The sequence below is a fragment of the Gorilla gorilla genome, chromosome 20 (assembly GCF_029281585.2).
Source record: "Gorilla gorilla gorilla isolate KB3781 chromosome 20, NHGRI_mGorGor1-v2.1_pri, whole genome shotgun sequence".
Taxonomy (NCBI): Eukaryota; Metazoa; Chordata; class Mammalia; order Primates; family Hominidae; genus Gorilla; species Gorilla gorilla.
Genome location: NC_073244.2, coordinates 65,531,070 through 65,553,205, shown reverse-complemented (window position 1 = coordinate 65,553,205; position 22,136 = coordinate 65,531,070). Strand labels below are relative to the sequence as shown.

Sequence of the window (22,136 nt, the reverse complement as noted above, 5' to 3'; positions counted from 1 at the left end):
ACAGAACGAGACCCTGTCTAAAGAAGAAAGTAGCTTTGAATTGCAGGAAGTCAACATGTCTCAGGGAAGGCCTCACCCAATGTGGGATGAAATTTGGCACAGAAATGTCCTAGTCTTTCATCTCTGTGACAGGGGATGAGGCAGGGGATGATAAGAGGAAGCGTAAACAGTCTTCAACAGGCTTCAAAGGAATCAAGCCCTCATTGTCCACTTCACACACTTCAGCAACTTATCCTTTTTTTTTTTTTTTTTTTTTTTTTTTGAGATAGAGTCTCACTCTGTCACCCAGGCTGGAGTGCAGTGGCGTGATCTCGGCTCACTGCAACCTCCGCCTCCCAGGTTCAAGCAATTCTCTTGCCTTTGCCTCCCGAGTAGCTAGGACTACAGGTGTCTGCCACCAGGCCCAGCTAATTTTTTCTGTTTTTTTTTTTTTTTTTCTTTGAGATGAAGTTTCACTCCTGTCGCCCAGGCTGGAGTGCAATGGCACGATCTTGGCTCATCGCAACCTCCGCCTCCCGGGTTCAAGTGATTCTCCTGCCTCAGCCTCCCAAGTAGCTGGGATTACAGGCATGCACCACCACGCCAGGCTAATTTTTGTATTTTTAGTAGAGACGGGGTTTCTTCATGTTGGTCAGGCTGGTCTCCAACTCCCAACCTCATGTGATTCGCCCATCTCGGCCTCACAAAGTGCTAGGATTACAGGCGTGAGCCACCGCACCCGGCCTGTTTTCTGCATTTTTAGTAGAGACAGAGTTTCACTATGTTGGCCAGGCTGGTCTCAAACTCCCGACCTTGTGATCTGCTCGCCTCGGATTCCCAAAGTGCTGGGATTACAGGCGTGAGCCACCACGCCTGGCCTCAACATGTCCTTAGATGCTCCCCATCCTTCCCTGTCTTACTCTCCCTGCTACCTCCCTCTTGGTTTAGGATCACATTCTAAATAAACCTCTGGAACTCAAGCCTTTGTATCAGTGTCTGCTTTAGAGAACCCAAATTAAGTCAGTGTCATTCTGATCAACAGAATGGAGGCAGAGATACAATCAACGGGGATGTAAAAAGGACATGAAAATGAAAGGTCTCCATTTCCCTAGAAAAGATTAATCTGTTACAAGGATAAAAGACTACTGGCCGGGCGCGGTGGCTCACACCTGTAATCTCAGCACTTTGGGAGGCCGAGGCGGGTGGATCACCTGAGGTCAGGGGTTCAAGACCAGCCTGACAAACACGGCAAAACCCCGTCTCTGCTAAAAGTACAAAATTAGCCGGGTTTGGTGGCGTATGCCTGTAATCCCAGCTACTTGGGAGGCTGAGGCAGGAGAATTGCTTGAACCTGGGAGGTGGAGGTTGCAGTGAGCCAAGATTGTGCCACTGCACTCCAGCCTGGGTGACACAGCAAGTCTCCGTCCAAAAAAAAAAAAAAATCTGGAGACAATATGAATAATTTCCATTTTTCTATCTCTGAGTCTTTAGTACTTTTTTTTTTTTTAGAGATGGGGTCTTGCTATGTTGTCCAGACTGGTCTCCCAACTCCTTGAACTCCTTGGTTCAAGCGATCCACCCACCTTGGCATCCCAAAGTGCTGGGATTACAGGCATGAGCTACCATGTCCATAGTAGTGTTTTTTTATTTTTTATTTTTTCTTATTTTGTTTTTTAATTAGTATTTATTTCTGTTCCTTTCATACATGTTATTGTTCAGGCAGCAGTCTTACATACCTATCTGAAATAATCTACCATCACACACTCTAGTTAAAGCCAAAGCTCCGTAGGTAAAGCTGACCAGCTGTCCAGAGTTCTCAGCTCATGGAATCTTGCTTCTTGATTTTATGTTAATTTCTGAAAGTCAGAAATGTCATCTCCAAAAAGTGTTAATGGGGTTGTAAAAAATAATCACTATATTTGCTATTATAGTTGTAGGTATGCAGTATATTTTCTTTTCTTTCTTTCTTTTTTTTTTTGAAACAGAGTCTCGCTCTGTCGCCCAGGCTGGAGTGCAGTGGCAGCGATCTAGGCTCACTGCAGCCTCCGCCTCCCAGGTTCACGTGATTCTCCTGCCTCAGCCTTCCAAGTAGCTGGGATTACAGGTGCCCCGCCACCACCACGCCCGGCTAATTTTTGTATTTTTAGTAGAGATGGGGTTTCAACATGGTGGCCAGGCTGGTCTGGAACTCCTGACCTCGTGATCTGCCCACCTTGGCCTCCCAAAGTGCTGGGACTGCAGAAGTGAGCCACCGCGCCTGGCTTGTATTTTCTTAAAGAAATAAAAAACTAAGAAGAAAATGCCGCTCATCATCGTTGGTATAGCAATATGGTCAGCAGGAAAAGAAAATACTGTGATAAATTTGTCTCTTTAATAAAGAAGAAATTCTAGTCCAAGCTTCAATACACTTCCGGGTTTTTCACTAGATATTTCTTTTACTGCTGCTCTTCCTTCTTTTCTACATCTCATATTAGAGGATTGGACAGCCTTTAAAACTTCATTGACAGGAGCAAATCCAGTATGCACTGATTTCTTCTTCTTTTTTGTCTTTTTTTTTTTTTGGTGAGGCGGAGATTTACTCTTGTTGCCCAGGCTGGAGTGCAGTGGCGCGATCTCGGCTCACCGCATCCTCCGCCTCCCGGGTTCAAGCGATTCTCCTGCCTCAGCCTCCCGAGTAGCTGGGATTACAGACATGTGTCACCACGCCCGGCTAATTTTGTATTTTTAGTACAGATGGGGTTTCACCATGTTGCCCAGGCTGATCTCGAACTCCTGACCTCAGGTAATCCGCTCGCCTCGGCCTCCCAAAGTGCTGGGATTACAGGCGTGAGCCACTGCACCCAGCCTGATTTCTTCTTAAAGGCACTCTAACCCATCAGAGAGCCCGGCAGTTTCATTCTCACGAATACTCTAGCCTTGAAAAAAACTCAATAGGACACAGACGAATCCAACGAATAGAAGAAGAAATCTATTGAGTTTTGGGATATTTGGTGCATTCGATCGGTCCAGGATTATGAAACCTAAACCTCCCATTGTAAACAGGAAGCTGGATCCAAGTCCTTCCATAATAATATTGTCCACTTACTCTGTAGGCCAAGAAAGCTACTGGCCTCTGATGCCCTTGTTCATCAGTCATAGAGCCAACACCCGGTGGTTCAACAATAACATCATAAACGATTCCTCTGGTGATGAGGAAATAAGACACCACCACCAGAGCATACATAGTCATGGCCAACGGCATGTGCAGCCAGGGCGGCTTCTTCAGCTTCAGGTTGGGACATTCAAGCACTAAGAACGGGACACGGTACAAAGTCTCCATGTTGGTGGCAGCAAGGGCCATTCTGGCCTCTATTTTTTCTTAATTTTTGAGACAGAGTTTCGCTCTTGTTGCCCAGGCTGGAATGCAATGGTGCGATCTTGGCTCATTGCAACCTCTGCCTACGAGGTTCAAGGGATTCTCCTGCCTCAGTCTCCCGAGTAGCCGGAATTACAGGCATGCACCACCAAACCTGGCTAATTTTGTATTTTTAGCAGAGATGGGGTTTTGCCATGTTGGTTAGGCTGGTCTTGAACTCCTGACCTCAAATGATCCACCCGCCTCAGCCTCCCAAAGTGCTGGGATTACAGGCGTGAGCCACCATGCCAGGTCCAGTACAGTCTTTTAAATAAATGACACTGGGACAGCTGAACATCCATATGGAAAAAAGGTGTTTGACCTCCACCCCATGCTGTATATACGGAAGATTAATTCTAGTGGGTTGTAGATTGAATTGTAAAGGCAGAACAATGAAGTTTACAGAAGAGCTTCATGTCTTCACGCTAGGGAAACACTTCTTTTTTATTTTATTTTTTATTTATTTATTTTTTTTGAGACAGAGTTTCACTCTTGTTGCCCAGGCTGGAGTGCAATGGCGCAATCTCGGGTCACTGCAACCTCCGCCTCCTGGATTCAAGCGATTCTCCTGCCTCAGCCTCCCGAATAGCTGGGATTACAGACATGCACCACCACGCCCGGCTAATTTTGTACTTTTAGTAGAGACAGGGTTTCTCCATGTTGGTCAGGCTGGTCTCGAACTCCTGACCTTAGGCGATCCACCCGCCTCGGCGTCCCAAAGTGCTGGGATTACAGAGGTGAGCCACCACACCCAGCCCCGCCTTTTTTAATTTTTAATTTAAAAAAATTGGAGACAAGGGTCTCACTATGTTGCCCAAGCTGGTCTTGAACTCCTGGGTTCAAGTGATCCTTCCACCTTGGCCTCCCAAAGTGCTAGGATTGCAGGTGTGAGCCACCACACCCAGCCAGGAAACACCTCTTAAACAGAAGAAAAAAATGCTAACCATGACAGGAAAAATCAAACTTTTCATTATATTAAAATTAAGAAAAATAAAAAGTAATAAAAGAGAGAGGACTGTAGTAAAAAAATAAATAAAAATAAAATTAAGGATTTATATTAATCAGAAGGAACTAGGAAAAGATTTCCCATAACATAATAGCAGGAACCTAAATCTGAATCTTCATACATTCTTTAAAATTAGACAGATCTGGGCCAGGCACGGTGGCTCGCACCTGTAATCCTAGCATTTTGGGAGGCCGAGGCGGGCGGATCACTGGAAGTCAGGAGTTTGAGACCAGCCTGGCCAACATGGCAAAACCCTGTCTCTGCTAAAAATACAAAAATTAGCCAGGCGTGGTGGCATGCACCTGTAATCCCAGCTACTCAGGAGGCTGAGGCAGGAAAATCGCTTGAACCCAGGAGGTGGAGGTTACATTGAGCCAAGATCACGCTACTGCACTCCAGCCTGAGTAACAGAGTGAGACTGCGTCTCAAAGAAAAAAAAATTAGACAGATGTGGCTGGGCACGGTAGCTCATGCCTATAATCCCAGCATTTTGGGAGGCTGAGGTGGGTGGATCACCTAAGGCCAGGAGTTCGAGACCAGCCTGGTCAATATGGTGAAACTCTGTCTCTACTATCAGTCCAAAAAATTAGCTGGGCATGATGGCATTGAGAGGCTGAAGCACTCCAGCCTGGGTGACAGAGGAAGAATCTGTCTAAAAAAATAAAATTAGATAGATCAACAGAACAAAGTAAATTACAAATTAAACACCCACAACTATAGCACCACAAATGATCTTTTTAAAAGTATATATTTAACTGAAAAAAAAAATAGAGAGACAGGGTCTTTCTATGTTCCCCAGGCTGGTCTGAAACTCCTGGGCTCAAAAGATCCTCCTGCCTTAGCCTCCCAAAGTGTTAGGATTACTGGTGTGAGCCACCATGCCTGGCCACAAATGATCTTAACCCTACCTAATCCTAGACACAAAAATCTACAAATGAACTGCAGACCTAAAATCAGAAAATAAAACAATGTTTTGTTTTAGAAGACAACACAGAAGAATGTCTTTATTACATAGAGGTAAGCTAAGATTTGCTAGATAGGACCCAAAAATTTTTACAATGAAGAAAATATATAAATTAGACTATATTAAAATTAAGGACTTTTTGCTATAACAAGATGTCTTAGAAAATAAAATAAAATTAAGGACTTCTGTTTCATTAAAAATTTTTTTTTTCTTTTTCAAACTTTTGGAGAGATGAGGGTCTCGCTATGTTGCCCAGGTTGGTCTTGAACTCCTGGTACCAAGCAATCCTCCCACCTAGGCCTCTGAAAGTATTGAGATTACAGGCGTGAGCCACCGTGGTCCGCCTATTAAGGGTTTTCTTCCTCTTTCACCCAGGCTGGAGTGCAGTGGTAAGAGCATAGCTCATTGCTGCCTCAAACTCCCAGGCTCAAGGGATCCTTCCTTCTCAGCCTCCAAGTATCTGGGACCACAGGCACGCACCATCACTCATGGACAATTTAAAGATTCTTTTAGGCCAGGTGCAGTGGCTCACGCCTGTAATCCCAGCACTTTGGGAGGCCAAGGCGGGCAGATCACGAGGTCAGGAAATTGAGACCATCCTAGCTAACATGGTGAAACCCCATCTCTACTAAAAATACAAAAAATTAGCAGGGCATGGTGGCGGGCACCTGTAGTCCCAGCTACTCAGGAGGCTGAGGCAGGAGGATGGCGGGAACCCGGGAGGCGGAGGTTGCAGTCAGCCGAGATTGCGCCACTGCACTCCAGCCTGGGCAACAGAGAGAGACTCTGTCTCAAAATAAATAAATAAATAAAAAATCAAGATTGTTTTAGGGATGGTGTCTCCCTATGTTGCTTAGACTTCTGTTGAACTCCTGGCCTCCATCCATCCTTCCTCCTCAGCCTCCAAAAGTGCTGGGATTACAGGTGTGAGTCACTAAGCCCAGACAGGACTTCTGTTTTTATTATTTTTTATTTTTTTCTAGGACTTCTTTTTTTTTGTTTTTTGTTTGTTTGTTTGTTTGTTTTTGAGATGGAATCTTGCTCTGTCGCCCAGGCTGGAGTGCAGTGGCGCGATCTCAGCTCACTGCAACCTCTGCCTCCCGGGTTCAAGTGATTCTCCTGCTTCAGCGTCCTCAGTAGCTGGAATAACAGGCATGCACTAGCACACCCAGCTAATTTTTGTATTTTTAGTAGCGACGGGGTTTCACCATGTTGGCCAGGCTGGCCTTGAATGCCTGACCTTGTTATCCGCCTGCCTTGGCCTCCCAAAATGCTGGGATTACAGGCGTGAGCCACCGTGCCCAGCCAACTTTTGGTTTTAAAAGGACATTATTGAGAAATTGAAAAAGCAATCCACAGAGTGGGAAAAGACGTGCAACCAAGGAATTATATCTAAAATGTAAAGAAATTCAGTCAGGCACGGTGGCTCACGCATGCAATTCCAGCACTTTGGGAGGCCGAGACAGGCAGATCACCTGAGGTCAGGAGTTCAAGACTAGCCTGGCCAACATGGTGAAATCCTGTCTTTACTAAAAGTATAAAAATTAGCCAGCCACAGTGGTGCATGCCTGTAGTCCCAGCTACTTGGGAGGCTGAGGAGGGAGAATCGCTTGATTCCGGTGGGTGGAGATTGCAGTGAGCTGAGATGGCGGCACTGCACTCCAGCCTGGGCAACAGAGCGAGACCCTGTTTTGAAAAGAAAAGGCCAGGCGCAGTGACTCACGCCTGTAATCCCAGCACTTTGGGAGGCTGAGGCAGGTGGATCACGAGGTCAGAAGATCGAGACCACGGTGAAACCCCGTCTCTACTAAAAATACAAAAAAATTAGCTGGGCGTGGTGGCGGGCGCCTGTAGTCCCAGCTACTTGGGAGGCTGAGGCAGAAGACTGGCATGAACCCAGGAGGCAGGGTTTGCAGTGAGCTGAGATCATGCCACTGCACTCCAGCCTGGGCGACAGAGGGAGACTCTGTCTCAAAACAAAAAAAAAAAAGAGAGAGAGAGAGAAATAACTTCTATAGAAAAGAGAAAGGAAGAAAGAGGGAAGGAAGCAAGGAAGGGAAGGAGGGGGGGAGGAATGGAGCGAGAGAAAGAAATACTAACCAATGGGCTGGGCGCGGTTGCTCACGCCTGTAATCCCAACACTTTGGGAGGTTGAGGCAGGGGGATCACCTGAGGTCAGGAGTTCGAGACCAGCCTGGCCAGCATGGTGAAACCCTGTCTCTACTAAAAATACAAAAATTAGCCAGGTGTGATGGTGTGGACCCGTAGTCCCAGCTACTTCGGAGGCTGAGGCGGGAGCACTGCTTGAACCCAGGCGGTGGAGGTTGCAGTGAGCCGAGATCAGGCCACTGCACTCCAGCCTGGGCAACAGAGTGAGACTTTGTCTCAAAAAAAAAAAACAAAGGAAATACTACCCACTGGAGAAATGGGCAAAAGGCTTGGACACATATTTTACAAAGGCAAAATATCCACATGGCCAATAAACATAGGAAAAAAAATCCTCAACCTCCTTCGTCATTAGAGAAGTGGTACTTGAGAATTATTTAGCGGGGCTTATTAGGGGCCATGCTCTGTCCCAATTCCGTATGAAACTCTCGTTATGTGGGTTTGAGATGATTCCAAACACATTGTTTGGGGTTGTGGAGTACACTCTTCCCCTCCTTCTAGTGCGTGACTTCTTATCAGATCTCACACGAGGCCAGGCGCAGTGGCTCATGCCTGTAGTCCCAGAACTTTGGGAGGCCGAGGTGGGCAGATTGCTTGAGGTCAGGAGTTTGAGACTGGCCTGGCCAACATGGTGAAACCCCCGTCTCTACTAAAAATACAAAAAAAAAAAAAAAATTAGCAGGGCATGATGGCACGCACCCATAATTCCAGATACTTGGGAGGCTGAGGCAGGATAATTGCTAGAACCTGGGAGATGAAGGTTACAGTCGAGCTGAGATGGTGCCACTGCACTCCAGCCTGGGCGACAGAGCGAGATTCCATCTCAACAACAACAACAACAACAAAGATCTCACACGTGACAACGTGCAGTGACCTCCCCCCTCCTCTTGGACCCCATATGTGAGCTGTTGATTTTGGTCTTTGAAATACGTAGATCCACGAGAGTTTGACAGGCACTTTGAAAGCTTAGACTGTGGCAGGCTAATATTGGGGATCAGAAACCGATAACCTCAAAAAGAAGGCTTCCGAAGCAGCTTCAGAAGCGGAAGTTTCTTCCTGACCCTCCTTCTCCCCCAAGGCTAGCCATAGAAACTAGAAACTGTCTTTCCCAAAGTGAGCCATAGACACGAGAATCCCTTTTCCCCAAATCCTGCCATAAAACCTAAAATCTCTGACTCTAATTTTCCCTCCATCTTCACTGTAAACACTGACCATAAAGGAATTCCTGTCCTATCTTGTTTGGTTTTAGGTCTATGACCCTCATTCCAGAGAGGCTTCTGCCCTCTGCCCAGCAGGAGGGAAGGCTGCTCAGAGAGCCCAGGAGGAATGCAGAGAGACAGGTTTGCTGGGTTCCCCGTCCACCCGACCCCTGCAGTCTATGACCTTCAGATCAGATCCGTTTTGTCCAATCCTATTTCTTTTCTTTCTTCCGTTTTTAAAAATATTCTTTAACATAGAGAGGGGGTCTTTTTTTTCTTTTTTTATTTTTGAGACTGAGTCTCACTCTGTTGCCCAGGCTGGAGTGCCGTGGCACAATCTCAGCTCACTGCAACCTCCGCCTCGTGGGTTCAAGCCATTCTCCTGTCCCGGCCTCCCAATTAGCTAGGATTACAGGCGCCTGCCAGCATGGCCGGCTAATTTTTGTATTTTTCATAGAGACGAGGTTTCACCATGTTGGCCAGGCTGGTCTCGAACGCCTGACCTCAAGTGATCCACCTGCCTCGGCCTCCCAAAGAGCTGGGATTACAGGCGTGAGCCACCGTACCCGGCCACGTCCAATCCTATTTCTATGCTGCTGTCTGCTTTTTTGTGTTTTGTTTTTGAGACCAGTTTCACTCTGTTGTCCGGGCAGTGGTAGGATCATAGCTCACTGCAACCTCAACCTCCTGGGTTCAAGCCATCCTCCTGTCTCAGCCTCCCAACTAGCTGGGACTACAGGTGTATGCCACCACGCCCACTCAGTTTTAAATTTTTTGTAGAGATGGGGTCTTCCTATGTTTCTCAGGCTGGTCTTGAATTCCTGGGCTCAAGCGATTCTCCTGCCTTGACCCCCCAATGTGTTAGTGTTACAGGCGTGAGCCACTGCACCACCCAGCTTACTTTTTTTTTTGAGGTGGAGTCTCGCTCTGTCACCCAGGCTGGAGTGCAGTGGCACGATCTCGGCTCACGGCAACCTCCACCTCCCAGATTCAAGCGATTCTCCTGTCTCAGCCTCCCGAGTAGCTGGGATTACAGGCGCCCACCACCATGCCCGGCTAATTTTTGTATTTTTAATAGAGATGGGTTTTCACTATATTGGTCAGGCTGGTCTCGAACTCCTGACCTCAGGTGACCCACCCGCCTCGGCCTTCCAGAGTGCTGGGATTCCAGGCGTGAGCCACCGCGCCCGGCCGGTTCACCTCAAATTTGAATTAGTCTTTACTTTTCGCATAGTCCTTCCTCCGTCCTGTGAGCAACAGGACTTTAAAAATTTGGAACTCACTCACCATTCGGTTAACGTACTTTGCCTACAGAGTGCATTCCATGAAGTGTGTTCGTGTTATTCTCCTCCTCCTTAAGCATTGTCAATGTTTTTTTAAAAAATCTCTTTTTATGTCAATAAACTGTGGAAGGCATGAAATCATACCGTAATCATCTCCTTATTTCCACCATAAATATTAGGGCCAGGCGCGGAGGCTTGTGCCTATAATCCCAGCACTTTGGGAGGCTGAGGCGGGGGGATCACTTCAGCCCAGGAGTCCAACACCAGTGTGGGCAACATGGCAAAACCCCATCTGTACCAAAAATACAAAAATTATCCGGGTGTGATAATGTGGGACTATAGTCCCAGCTACTCAGGAGGCTCAGGTGGGAGGATGCCTTGAGCCTGCTGCACTCCAGCCTGAGTGACACAGCGAGACCATGTCTCAAAAAAAAATTTAAAAAAATTCTCATGAGAGCACTTTTTGTCTTGCAAAAAGGATTTTTTGTTTTTTTTTTTAGAAGGTCACTTTGTGGCTGGGCTCGGTGGCTCGCGCCTGTAATCCCAGTACTTTCAGAGGCCGAGGCAGGTGGATCACCTGAAGTCAGGAGTTTGAGACCAGCCTGGCCAACATGGTGAAACCTTGTCTCTACTAAAAATACAAAAATTGGTCAGGCATGGTGTTGGTTGCCTGTAATCCCAGCTACTTGGAGGCTGAGGCAGGAGAATCGTTTGAACCTGGGAGGCGGAGGTTTCAGTGAGCCGAGATGGTCCCACTGCACTCCAGCCTGGGAGACAGAGCGAGACTCCATCTCAAAGAAAAACAAGAACAAAACAGTGTACAGTGCTCTGTCTGAAGGTGGCCTCCTTATTTGTCTACAATCAGCGGTGTCCAATCTTTTGGCTTCCCTGGGCCACATTGGAAGAAGAAGAATTGTCTCCGGGTACGCATAAAATACACTAACGATAGCTGACGGGCTGAAAAAAACCCAGAATCACAAACAAACTCATAATGTTTTAAGAAAGTTTCTGAATTTGTGTGGGACCGCATTCAAAGCCATCCTGAGCTGCAGGCAGCCCATGGGCCGCTGGTTGGACAAGCTGGGACTCCACATCAGCCCTGCACCCGCCCCCGGCAGAGCTCCAGCCTCAGGTGTGTTTTTTCACTATAATTTACTAAACTCTGCAGCTAAGCTTTCTAAGTGGCAATATTTCACTTAGGGTGGTATAAAATTAAAACAGCCAATGAAGGGAACTTTTTTCTTATTTGATACATAATAATTGTACATATTAATGGGGCACATGATATTTTGATACATGAATGGAGTAGGTAATGATCATCATGTCACGGCATCTAGGATATCCAACCCCTCACCCGTGGATCATTTCTTTTTTCTTCTTCTTTTTTCTTTTTTCGAGACAGAGTCTTGCTCTGTCGCCCAGGCTGGAGTGCAACGGTGTGATCTCTGCTCACTGCAACCTCTGCCACCCAGTTTCAAGCAATTCTCCTGGCTCAGCCTCCTGAGTAGCTGGGATTACAGGCATACGCCACCACACCCGCCTATTTTTTTTTTTTTTTTTGAGACAGAGTTTTGCTCTTGCCACCCAGGCTGGAGTGCAGTGGCCTGATCTCGGCTCACTGCAACCTCTGCCTCCCAGGTTCAAGTGATTCTCCTCACTCAGCCTCCCAAGTAGCTGGGATTACAGGTGTGGGCACCACCCCTGGCTTATTTTTATTTTTATTTTTTGAGATGGAGTCTTGCTCTGTTGCCCAGGCTGGAGTGCAGTGGCATGATGTCAGCCCACCACAACTTCCACCTCCCGGGTTCAAGCAATTCTCCTTCCTCAGCCTCCCAAGTACCTGGGACTATAGGTGTGTGCCACCACGTCCAGCTAATTTTTGTATTTTTAGTAGAGACAGGGTTTCACCATGTTGGCCAGGCTGGTCCCGAACTCCTGACTTCAGGTGATCTGCCCACTTCGGCCCTTCAAAGTGCTGGGATTACAGGAGTGAGCCACGGTGGCCAGCCGGTACACACGTGGATTTATTTCTGGATTTTCTATACTGTACCATTGCTCTATATGTTTGGGGGTTTTTTTGTTTCTGGTTTGGTTTTTTTTTTTTTTTTTGAGATGGAGTCTCGCTCTGTCGTCCAGGCTAAAGTACAGTGGTGTGATCTTGGCTCACAGCAGCCTCAGTCTTCAGGTTCAAGCGCTTCTCCCGCCTCAGCCTCCTGGGTAGCTCGGATTATAGGCGCCTGCCACCATGCCCAGCTAATTTTTGTATTTTTTGTAGAGATGGGGTTTCACCATGTTGCCCAGGCTGGTCTTGAACTCCTGAGCTCAAGGGATCTGCCCCTCTTGGCCTCCCAAAGTGCTGGGATTACAGGTGTGAGCCACAATACCCAGCCATATGTCTGTTTTTATACCAACACCATGTTGTTTTGGTTACCAGAGCCTTCTGATATGTTTTGAAGTCAGGTAACATGATGTCTCCAGCTTTATTCTTTTTGCTCAGGATTCCTTTTGCTATTTGAGCTCTTTTTGTTTCCAAATGAATTGTAAGGTCTTTCTTTTCTTTCTTGCTTGCTTTCTTTCTCTTTCTTTCTTTTCTTTCCTTTTTTTTTTTTTTTTTTTTTTTTTTGACAGAGTCTCACTCTGTCCGCCCAGGCTGGAGTGCAGTGGCGCGATCTCGGCTCACTGCAACCTCTGCCTCCCAGCTTCACACCATTCTCCTGCCTCAGCCTCCCGAGTAGCTGGGACTACAGGCACCCGCCACCATGCCCGGCTAATTTTTTTTTTGTATTTTTAGTAGATACAGGGTTTCACCATGTTAGCCAGGATGGTCTCAATCTCCTTACCTCGTGATCCTCCCGCCTCAGCCTCCCAGAGTGCTGGGATTACAGGCGTGAGCCACTGCGCCTGGCCTGAAATGAACCATTTGAAAGCATGCAGTTCAGTGGCATTTAGTACATTCACGACATTGTGCAGCTGTCACTTCCATCTAATTGGGAAACGTTTTCATCACCCCTGCGGGAAACCCTGCACCCTTTAGGCAGTCGTTCCCCATTCCCTTTGGCCCCTGGCAACCACGGATCTGCCTTCTGTCTCTGTGGGTTTATTTATTCTGGATATTCCATGTTTCCCACGGGACTGCTGGCTCTGGGAGCTCGGGAGTCAGCCTGGGGTTCCAAAGTCTTCACAGGTGTGAACCTTTTGGTTCTGAGCTGCGTCATTGTCTCCGGCTGCATCAAGGGAGATCTGCACAACTGGCAGCTCACAGACGCCGACTACAAATGGGCTGAGCTGGGGGGGTCCAACGACACCCACAGGTGAGGGCACAGGTTTATTTTATTTTATTTTTATTTTTTAATTTTAATTTTAATTTATTTATTTACTTTTTTTTTTTTTTTTGAGATGGAGTCTCACTCTGTCACCCAGGCTGGAGTGCAGTGGCACGATCTCGGCTCATGCAACCTCTGCTCCCGGGTTCAAGCGATTCTCCTGCCTCAGCCTCCGAGTAGCTGGGATTACAGGTACCTGCCACCATGCTCGGCTAATTTTTGTATTTTTAATAGAGATGGGGTTTTACCATGTTGGCCAGGCTGGTCTCGAACTCCTGATCTCCAGTGATCTGCCCACCTCTGCCACCCAAAGTGCTAGGATTTCAGGTGTGACCCACTGTGCCTGGCCTGTCTTTTTATTTTAAAATTTACCTTTATTTTTATTTTTTGAGACGGAGTCTCGCTCTGTCACCCAGGCTAAATTTCGGTCGCACAATTTCAGCTCACTGCAACCTCTGCCTCCTGGGTTCAAGCAATTCTCCTGCTTCAGCCACCTGGGATTACAGGTGCCTGCCACCACACCCGGCCAATTTGGTTTTTTTTTTTTTTTTTTGGTAGAGATGGGGTTTCACCATGTTGGCCAGGCTGGTCTCAAACTCCTGACCTCAGGTGATCTGCCCACCTTGGCCTCTCAAAGTGCTGGGATTACAGGTGTGAACCACTCACTGCTCCCAGCCTAAAACTTATTTTTATTTTTTGAAACAGGGTCTTGCTCTGTCCCTCAGGCTAGAGTGCAGCAGCACGATCATGGCTCACTGCAGCCTCTGCCTCCCAGGCTCAAGCAATCATCTAGAGTAGCTAGGACTAGAGGTGTGCACCACCACACCTAGCTAAGTTTTTAAATTTTTGTAGAGATGGGGTTTTGCCATGTTGCCCAGGCTGGTCTCAACCTCTGGGCTCAAGTGATCCACCTGACTCAGCCTCCCAAAGTGCTGGGATTATAGGCGTGAGCCATTGCAACTGGCCAGAGGTGCCTTCTTGGACACAGGAGTGGGGCCTGGGGTGCAGAACCTGGACTATTGTGGGAATAGGGGGAATCTGGGTTGACAGAGCCAGATGATGGGGAGTGGGGATGGCAGTGGGGGCCCAGGGCTTGTGGAATTAACTGAGCAGTTGGAGTTAACTGAGTCGTCCCAGAAAGACGGCTGCACACCTTACCAATGTTTCTTGTTCCTTCTGTCCCCATAGCTTGGGCTCCCTGGGCTCTGGAGGGTTTGTGCCTTTTGGCTTTGGCGTGATTCTCCATGGAGCAGCCACGTGTTTCTTTGCGTTTGTGGGTTTTGATGGCATCGCCACCACAGGTAACACGGTCATTCTGTCTCATCGGGGGTTTGGGCACAGTTTGGGCTGCCGCTGGGCACAGGTTTCATTAAAGGCTACCCTGCTCTCAGATGGGGAAGAGGGAAGAGGGTTTTGTACCTTCACTTCTGTGCATTTTCCTGGCCCAGTGCGTATACCTGTCCTGCAGGAGAAGCCCTCCACCCTCACCGCCCGGTGCATATACCTGTCCCACAGGAGAAGAAGCCCTCCACCCTCACCGCCCGGTGCTTATACCTGTCCTGCAGGAGAAGAAGCCCTCCACCCTCACCGCCTCCACCCTCACCGCTCCATCCCCTTGGGCACTGTGACCTCGATCTTCATCTGCTTCTTGGCCTATTTTGGTGTCTCAGCGGCGCTCACCCTCATGGTGCCCCTACTACCTGATATGTCCCGAGAACCCCTTGCCGGAGGCTTTTGTCCACATTGGATGGGCCCCCATCAGATATGCTGTGGCCGTCGGCACCCTCTGTGCCCTTTCCTCCAGGTCAGTGCTGGATGCTCTCTCCCTGTCTGCTGTCTGGTTCTCGGGTGTCCTGGGCCTTGGTAAAGGGAGGAGACGTTTCACCCACGGAGGCGACAGAGCAGAAGCCCCAGTCCCTCTTGCTTCCTGAGTCCCCATGCGTGTTCCCGTTTTCTCCTGCATGCAGCCTCCTGGGTGCCACGTTCCCCACGCCTCGCGTGCTCTAGTCAATGGCTGAGGACGGGCTCCTTTTCTGCGGACTCACCCGGATCCACGCCCGCACCAGCACCCCTGTGGTGGCCACTGTCGTTGCTGGGACCGTTGCAGGTAAAGGCCCAGAATCCAGGCTTTCTTTCATCCATTTTCTATGAGTTAGTTCCTCATCCTCCCCGACAGCCCATCCATTTTTGCTTTTATTATTATTCATTCATTTTTTTAAAAAGTTGGCTATTACAAAAGTTTATTTAATAAAAAGTTTAACAGGAAAATGGGACTAGGCTCAGTGGCTCACGCCTATAACCCCAGCACTTTGGGAGGCTGAGGTGGGTGGATTGCTTGATCCCAGGAGTTCAAGACCACCCTGGGCAACATAGGGAGACTTCCATCTCAACAAAAATTTAAAAAAAATTTAGCCAGGCATGCTGGAACGTGCCTGTAGTCCCAGCTACTGGGGAGGCTCAAGTGGGAGGATTGCTTGAGCCCAGGAGGTTGAGGCTTCAGTGAGCTGAGGTCACGCCACTGCACTCCAGCCTGGGTGACAAAGCAAGACTCTGTCTCAAAATAAAATAAAATAATTAAAATAAAATAAATACAATACAATACAATATAGAAAATGGGGCGGGGTGCAGTGCCTGATGCCTGTAACCCCCGTACTTTGGGAGGCCAAGGCAGAATCACTTGAGCCCAGGAGTTTGAGACCAGCCTGGGCAACATAGCCAGACCCTGAGATCATTTTTTTGTCTCTGCAAAAAAATTTTTAACAATTAGTTGGCTGTGGGAGGCGGAGCTTGCTGTGAGCTAAGATCGCGCCACTGCACTCCAGCCTGAGCGACAGAGCGAGACTCCGTCTAAAAAAAAAAAAAAATTAGCTGGGTGTGGTGGTACACCTGTAGTCCCAGCTACTCGGGAGGCTGAGGTGGGAGGATGGCTTGAGTGCAGCAGGTTAGGGCTGCAGGGAGGTATGATGATTCCTGTTTAAAAAAAAAAAAATTAAAGAAAATGTACATAATCTGACTTTTGTTGTTGTTGAGACAGGATCTCACTCTTACCCATGCCAGTGTACAGTGGCACCACACCTGGCTAATATTCAAATTTTGTAGAGGCGGGGGTCTCACTGTGTTGCCCAGGCTGATGTGGAACCTCTGGGCTCAAGCAGTCCGCCCGCCTTGGCCTCCCTAAGTGCTGAGATTACAGGCATGAGCCCCTGCACCTGGCCACATTCCTATTATTAATTAACACAATAATTGTACATATTCGTGGGGTACAGTGTGATATTTCCATACATGTATACAAGATGTAATAATCAAATCAAGGTAATACCATAACCATCACTTCAAACATTGATTATTTCCTTGCATTGGGAACACTGAAAACCTATTTTTCCAGCTCTTTTTTTTTTTTTTTTGGAGACAGAGTCTCGCTCTGTCACCCAGGCTGCAGTGCAGTGGCACGATCTCAGCTCACTGCAACCTCCGCCTCCCAGGTCCACGCGATTCTCCTGCCTCAGCCTCCGGAGTAGCTGGGATTACAGGCATGTGCTACCACGCCCAGCTAATTTTTGTATTTTTAGTAGAGATGAGGTTTCACCATGTTGGCCAGGGTGGTCTTGAACTCCTGACCTCAGGTGATCCGCCCGCCTTAGCCTTCCAAAGTGCTTTTCCAGCTCTTATAAGGTGTTAACGACAGTCACCCTCTAGTGCTGTGGAACACTGGAACTTACCCTGTTTTGTGCCCTGACTGTAGCAATCACGGCTTTCCTGTTTGAGCTCAGTGACTTTGTGAACCTCTCGTCCATCGGGACCATGCTTGCTTACTCCTTGGTGGCCTTTTCTGTTCTTGTCCTCAGGTGAGACTGGGGTCCTAGACACGTGAGGATTGATGGGGTTCCCAGCTCTCTTCTGCCTGCCTCCTGGCCCCTCGGTGCATTGCTACACATACAGGAGTGGGAGGAGTACAATAGCCCCTGCTTATCCACGGGGGACACGCTCCAAGACCCCCGGCACATGCCCGAAACCGCGGATAGTACCAGTCCTTATATATGATCATTTTCCCATCCATAACTCAGATGCGTAATGTGACTTAACACGGCCGGTAGCGTTCACAGCATGGACACACTGGACAAAAGGATGATTTACATCCTGGGCATGGGCAGTGTGGAATGCCGCTACTTGAAGCTGCACACAATTGAAAACTTATGAATTACGGCGGGGCGCGGTGGCTCACGCCTGTAATCCCAGAACGTTGGGAGGCCGAGACAGGTGGCTCACTTGAGGTCAGGAGTTTGAGACCAACCTGGCCAACATGGTGAAACCTGGTATCTCCTAAAAATAGAAAAATCAGCTGGGCGTGGTGGTGGTCTCCTGTAATCCCAGCTACTCAGGAGGCCGAGGCAGGAGATTGCTTGAACCTGGGAGGCGGGGGTGGTTGCAGTGAGCTGAGATTGTGCCACTGCAATCCAGCCTGGGTGACAGAGTGAGACTCTGTCTCAAAAAAAAAAAAAAGAAAACTTATGAATTACTGCTGGACTTTTCCATTTACTATTTTTGGACTGTAGTGGACACGGGTAGATGAAACCTCGGATATGTGGGAGCTACCGTGGGTGTATTAGGCTCTCCGATGTTGGATGAACAGGGAACTGGGTTAATCTTGCCCTACTCTCTCTAATTCAGGTACCAGCCAGATGAGAATTTCAGCAAGAACAAGAAGCCGGAGGAGGAAGTAGTTGAGATGAATTCTCAAAAGCAAAATCCCCAGCATGTGTTCCTGAAGCGTCCAGCACTCCGGCGAGCCTGTGGAGCCCTGTCAGCACCACCCCCACCCCGAGATCGGGCCGCATCGTCTATGGATGTGCCTTTCTGCTTGGTGAGCAGTGGCGTTTCTCCGCGGGGTGTTTTGAACCTGATAGCATGCGGCAGGGGGCCGGGTAGGGAGTGTGGGGCATTGGTAGTTGAGAGGAGTCGTGAAGATATGGTGGCCCTTCTTAGTAGGGGCACTTTTGGCCAGGCACAGTGGCTTACACATGGAATCCCAGCACTTTGGGAGGCAGAGGTGGGACGACTGCTTGAGCGTGGGCAGTCGAGGCTTCAGTGAGTCAAGACCACACCACTGCACTGTAGTCTGGGCAATGGGGTGAGATCCCATCTCAAAAAACAAACAAAAAGCCATATATATATATGTGGTGGCTCGCTTTGGAAGGCTGAGGCAAGTGGATCACTTGAGGTAAGGAGTTGAGACCAGCCTGGCCAACATGGTGAAACCCCATCTCTACTAAAAATACAAAAAATTAGGTCAGGCATGGTGGCTCATGCCGGTAATCCCAGCATTTTGGGAGGCCAATGGGGGCGGATCACAAGGTCAGGATTTCGAGACCAGCCTGGCCAACATGGCGTAACCCCATTTCTACTAAAAATACAAAAATCAGCCAGGCGTGGTGGCGGATGCCTGTAATCCCAGCTACTCCGGAGGCTGAGGCAGGAGAATTGTTTGAACCGGAGAGGCCGAGTTTCCAGTGAGCCGAGATCACGCTACTGCACTTCAGCCTGGGCAACAGAGAAAGACTTTGTCTCAAAAAAAAAAAAAAAAAAAAAAAATTAGCTGGGTGTGGTGGCAGTTACCTGTAATCCCAGCTACTTGGGAGGCTGAGGCAAGAGAATCACTTGAACCCAGGAGGCGGAGGTTGCAGTGAGCCAAGATTGTGCCACTGCACTCCATCCTGGGCAACAAGAGTGAAACTGCATCTCAAAAAAAAAAAAAATTATTTGGGTGTGCTGACACGTGCCTGTAGTCCCTACTTGGGAGGCTGGGACACACACACACACACACACACACACACATATATATGGTTTGGGGGATAGGATGTGGCCCGAGATCTTCACTTATTTAGCTTCTGAAGTTGAACCTGTTCTCCCCAACCTTGACCCTTTTCCAGTTGTCCTGCTGTCCATGCTATGCCTGGTATTGGCCCATTGGCCCAAACGCCTGTTCTCTGGAGAGCTGATCTACAATGCAGCGGCTGTGTTGCTGCTGGTGCTCATTGTGGGATTCACTTTCACCGTCTGGAGACAGCCCCAGAGCAACACTCCTCTTTACTTCAAGGTAGGTGGCCTTATGTCCCCACACCACCCTCCTGAGTCAGTGGACTCTGCATGCCTCAAGCTCTACATACTCTATAGGACCAGGGGAAAAAAGGGCAGTTGCTAAAAACCAATGGACTGTTCATGGACACCCCCTCCAGCCCCCACATATCAGCACTTCCCAAAACCTGTCTCTTCCAGAACACCCAATGGAATACCCACTCAGAACAGGCATTGAGCCAGGTGAGGCGGCTCACACCTGTAATCCCAGCACTTTGGGAGGCCAAGGCGGGTGGATCACTTGAGGCCAGGAGTTCGGGACCAGCCTGACCAACATGGTGAAATTCCGGTTCTACTAAAGATACAAAAATTAGCCGGGCATGGTGGTGTGTGCCGGTAATCCCAGCTACTCAGGAGGCTGAGGCAGGAGAATCGCTTGAACCCAGGAGGCGGAGGTTGCATTCAGCTGAGATCGCGCCACTGCACTCCAGCCTGGGTGACACAGCAAGACTCTGTCTCAAAAAAAAAAAAAAAAAAAAAAAAAAAAGAATAGGCATTGAATATGCAACTGGAACAGAGCTGAGGCCTTCCCGCCCCTTGGAATAAGGGTCCCTTGCAGACGTTCGTGGTGTGCTCAGGGTTAACGCTTTGCCTGCAGGTCCCCCTGTTGCCTGTTCTCCTCTGGTCAGCATCTCTGCACATGTTTACCTGATGATGCAGATGACCACTGAGACCTGGGCCCAATGTGGAGTCTGGATGTTGATTGGTGAGTGGCTTCCTGGAAAAAAAGAGGCCTCTTGGGTGTCTGAGCCCAACACTCTTCCTGCGACCTTTCCCTATAGCTGTCTTAGGCTAACAGTGTGGGGTGTGCCTGTAGTCCCAGCTACTCAGGAGATGGAGGCAGGAGCATCGCTTGAGACCAGGAGCTCCAGACCAGCCTGGGCAACATGGCGAGACTCCACCTCTACCAAAATAAAAAACTGGCCGCACGCAGTGGCTCGCACCTATAATCCCAGCACTTCAGGGGGCCAAGGCAGGTGGGTCACCTAAGATCAGGAGTTCAAGAACAGCCTGGCCAACATGGTGAAACCCCATCTCTACTAAAAATACAAAAAAGTAGCCGGGCGTGGTGGCGGGCGCCTGTAATCCCACCTACTCAGGAGGCTGAGGCATGAGAATTGCTTGAACCCAGGAGGCGGAGGTTGCGGTGAGCCGAGATCATGCCATTGCACTCCAGCGCAGGCGACAGGAGCTGAGATTGTGCCACTGCACTCCAGCCTGGGTGACAGAGTGAGATGCTGTCTCAAAAAAAAAAAAAAAAAAATTAGCCAGGTACGGTGGCACCTGCCTGTAGTCACATCTATTCTGAAGGCTGAGGTGGGAGGATCGCTTGAACCCAGGAGGTCGAGGCTGCAGTGAGCCATGATCATGCCACTGCACTCCAGCCTGGGCAATGGAGCGAAGCTCTATTTCTAAATAAAAGAAACAAGAAAACCTCCAAATAAACAAACCACAGTATAATCGCTATAGGGCATTTATAAGGGAAGGGGTGACTACATTTCCTTTCATTGTCTCATTTCCCTGCTAGGATTTGCTATGTATTTTGGATATGGGATCCGACACAGCTTGGAGAACGATCAACAGCCACCAGCGTCAAGCTCCCAAACTCCTCATGAAAACATCCCTAGTCCCTTGCTGAATTAGTTTAACCACGGAAAAGGGATGGTCCAGTCCACTGGAGGTGTCCTCTGGATGAAGGGAAAGTGTGAAGCTCTGTGGAGCATGAAGGTGGGATACACTTAAAGCCCCATGTGCATTGCCAGTGAGCAAATACTTTTTTAAAAACTTTATTTTGTTTTTTGTTTGTTTGTTTGCTTGTTACAGAGGTGAGGACTTGCTCTGTTGCCCAGGCGGAACTTGAACTCCTGGGCTCAAGTGATCCTCCTGCCTCAGTCTTCCAAGCAGCTGGAACTACAGGTACCCCATCATGCCCAGCTTAACAAAATATCTTTATTTGATTTGATTTTTTTCTTTTTGAGACAGAGTCTCGCTCTGTTGCCCAGGCTGGAGTGCAGTGGCATGATCTTGGCTCACTGCAACCTCTGCCTCCCAGGTTCAAGTGATTCCCCTGCGTCAGCCTCCAGAGTAGCTGGAATTACAGGCACATGCCACTGTGCCCAGCTACTTTTTCTTTATTAGTAGAGACCAGGTTTCACCATGTTGGCCAGGCTGGTCTTGAACTCCTGACCTCAAGTGATCCACCTGCCTCAGCCTCCCAAAGTGCTGAGATTACAGGCCTGAGCCACCGTGCCCAGCCAAAATAACTTTAAAAACTTACATTTTTAAAAATTGACAAATAAAAATTGTCTATGTTTATGGTGTACAATTGCATATATTATATGTATTAAAATTGTGTATGTTTATGGTATACATGAAGCTTGGGAATATGTATACATTGTGGAATTGCTAAATCAGGTTGATTAACGTATTCGTTACCTTACATACCTTTTTTTTTTTCTTTCAAATGGAGTCTCCCTCTGTCGCCCAGGCTGGAGTGCAGTGGTGCGATCTCAGCTCACTGCAACCTCCGCCTCCCAGGTTCAAGCAATTCTCCTGCCTCAGCCTCCTGAGTAGCTGGGATTACAGGTGTGCACCACCATGCCCAGCTAATTTTTGTGTTTTTAGTAGGGGTTTCACCATGTTGGTCAGGCTGGTCTTGAATGCCTGACCTCGTGATCTGCCCGCCTCGG

The 22,136-nt window shown here is 48.4% G+C and overlaps 2 protein-coding genes across 2 annotated transcripts; one reads left to right on the top strand and one right to left on the bottom strand.

The window, feature by feature from the left end:
• Positions 1–2,830: 2,830 nt before the first annotated feature.
• LOC101135427 (oligosaccharyltransferase complex subunit OSTC-like) lies at positions 2,831–3,298 on the bottom strand. The gene has a single exon (XM_055370465.2). The coding sequence runs from the start codon at positions 3,296–3,298 to the stop codon at positions 2,948–2,950; it is 351 nt and encodes a 116-aa protein (XP_055226440.1). The 3' UTR covers positions 2,831–2,947.
• Positions 3,299–18,033: 14,735 nt separating this feature from the next.
• On the top strand, positions 18,034–21,769 carry LOC101135779 (high affinity cationic amino acid transporter 1-like). Its single transcript, XM_031004540.2, has 4 exons — positions 18,034–18,175; positions 19,242–19,408; positions 20,045–20,152; positions 20,975–21,769. Exons 1-4 carry the CDS (start codon positions 18,159–18,161, stop codon positions 21,088–21,090), a joined length of 408 nt encoding a protein of 135 aa, XP_030860400.2. The 5' UTR covers positions 18,034–18,158; the 3' UTR covers positions 21,091–21,769.
• The last annotated feature ends 367 nt before the right edge of the window (positions 21,770–22,136 follow it).

Bases quoted from the DNA above. Each gene is read 5' to 3' on its own strand.
- LOC101135427 (XM_055370465.2), bottom strand. From the start codon at position 3,298: ATGGAGACTTTGTACCGTGTCCCGTTCTTAGTGCTTGAATGTCCCAAC.
- LOC101135779 (XM_031004540.2), top strand. The intron at 19,409-20,044 runs GTAGGTGGCCTT...CTTTGCCTGCAG, and splicing joins ACACTCCTCTTTACTTCAAG to GTCCCCCTGTTGCCTGTTCT. The intron at 20,153-20,974 runs GTGAGTGGCTTC...TTTCCCTGCTAG, and splicing joins TGGAGTCTGGATGTTGATTG to GATTTGCTATGTATTTTGGA.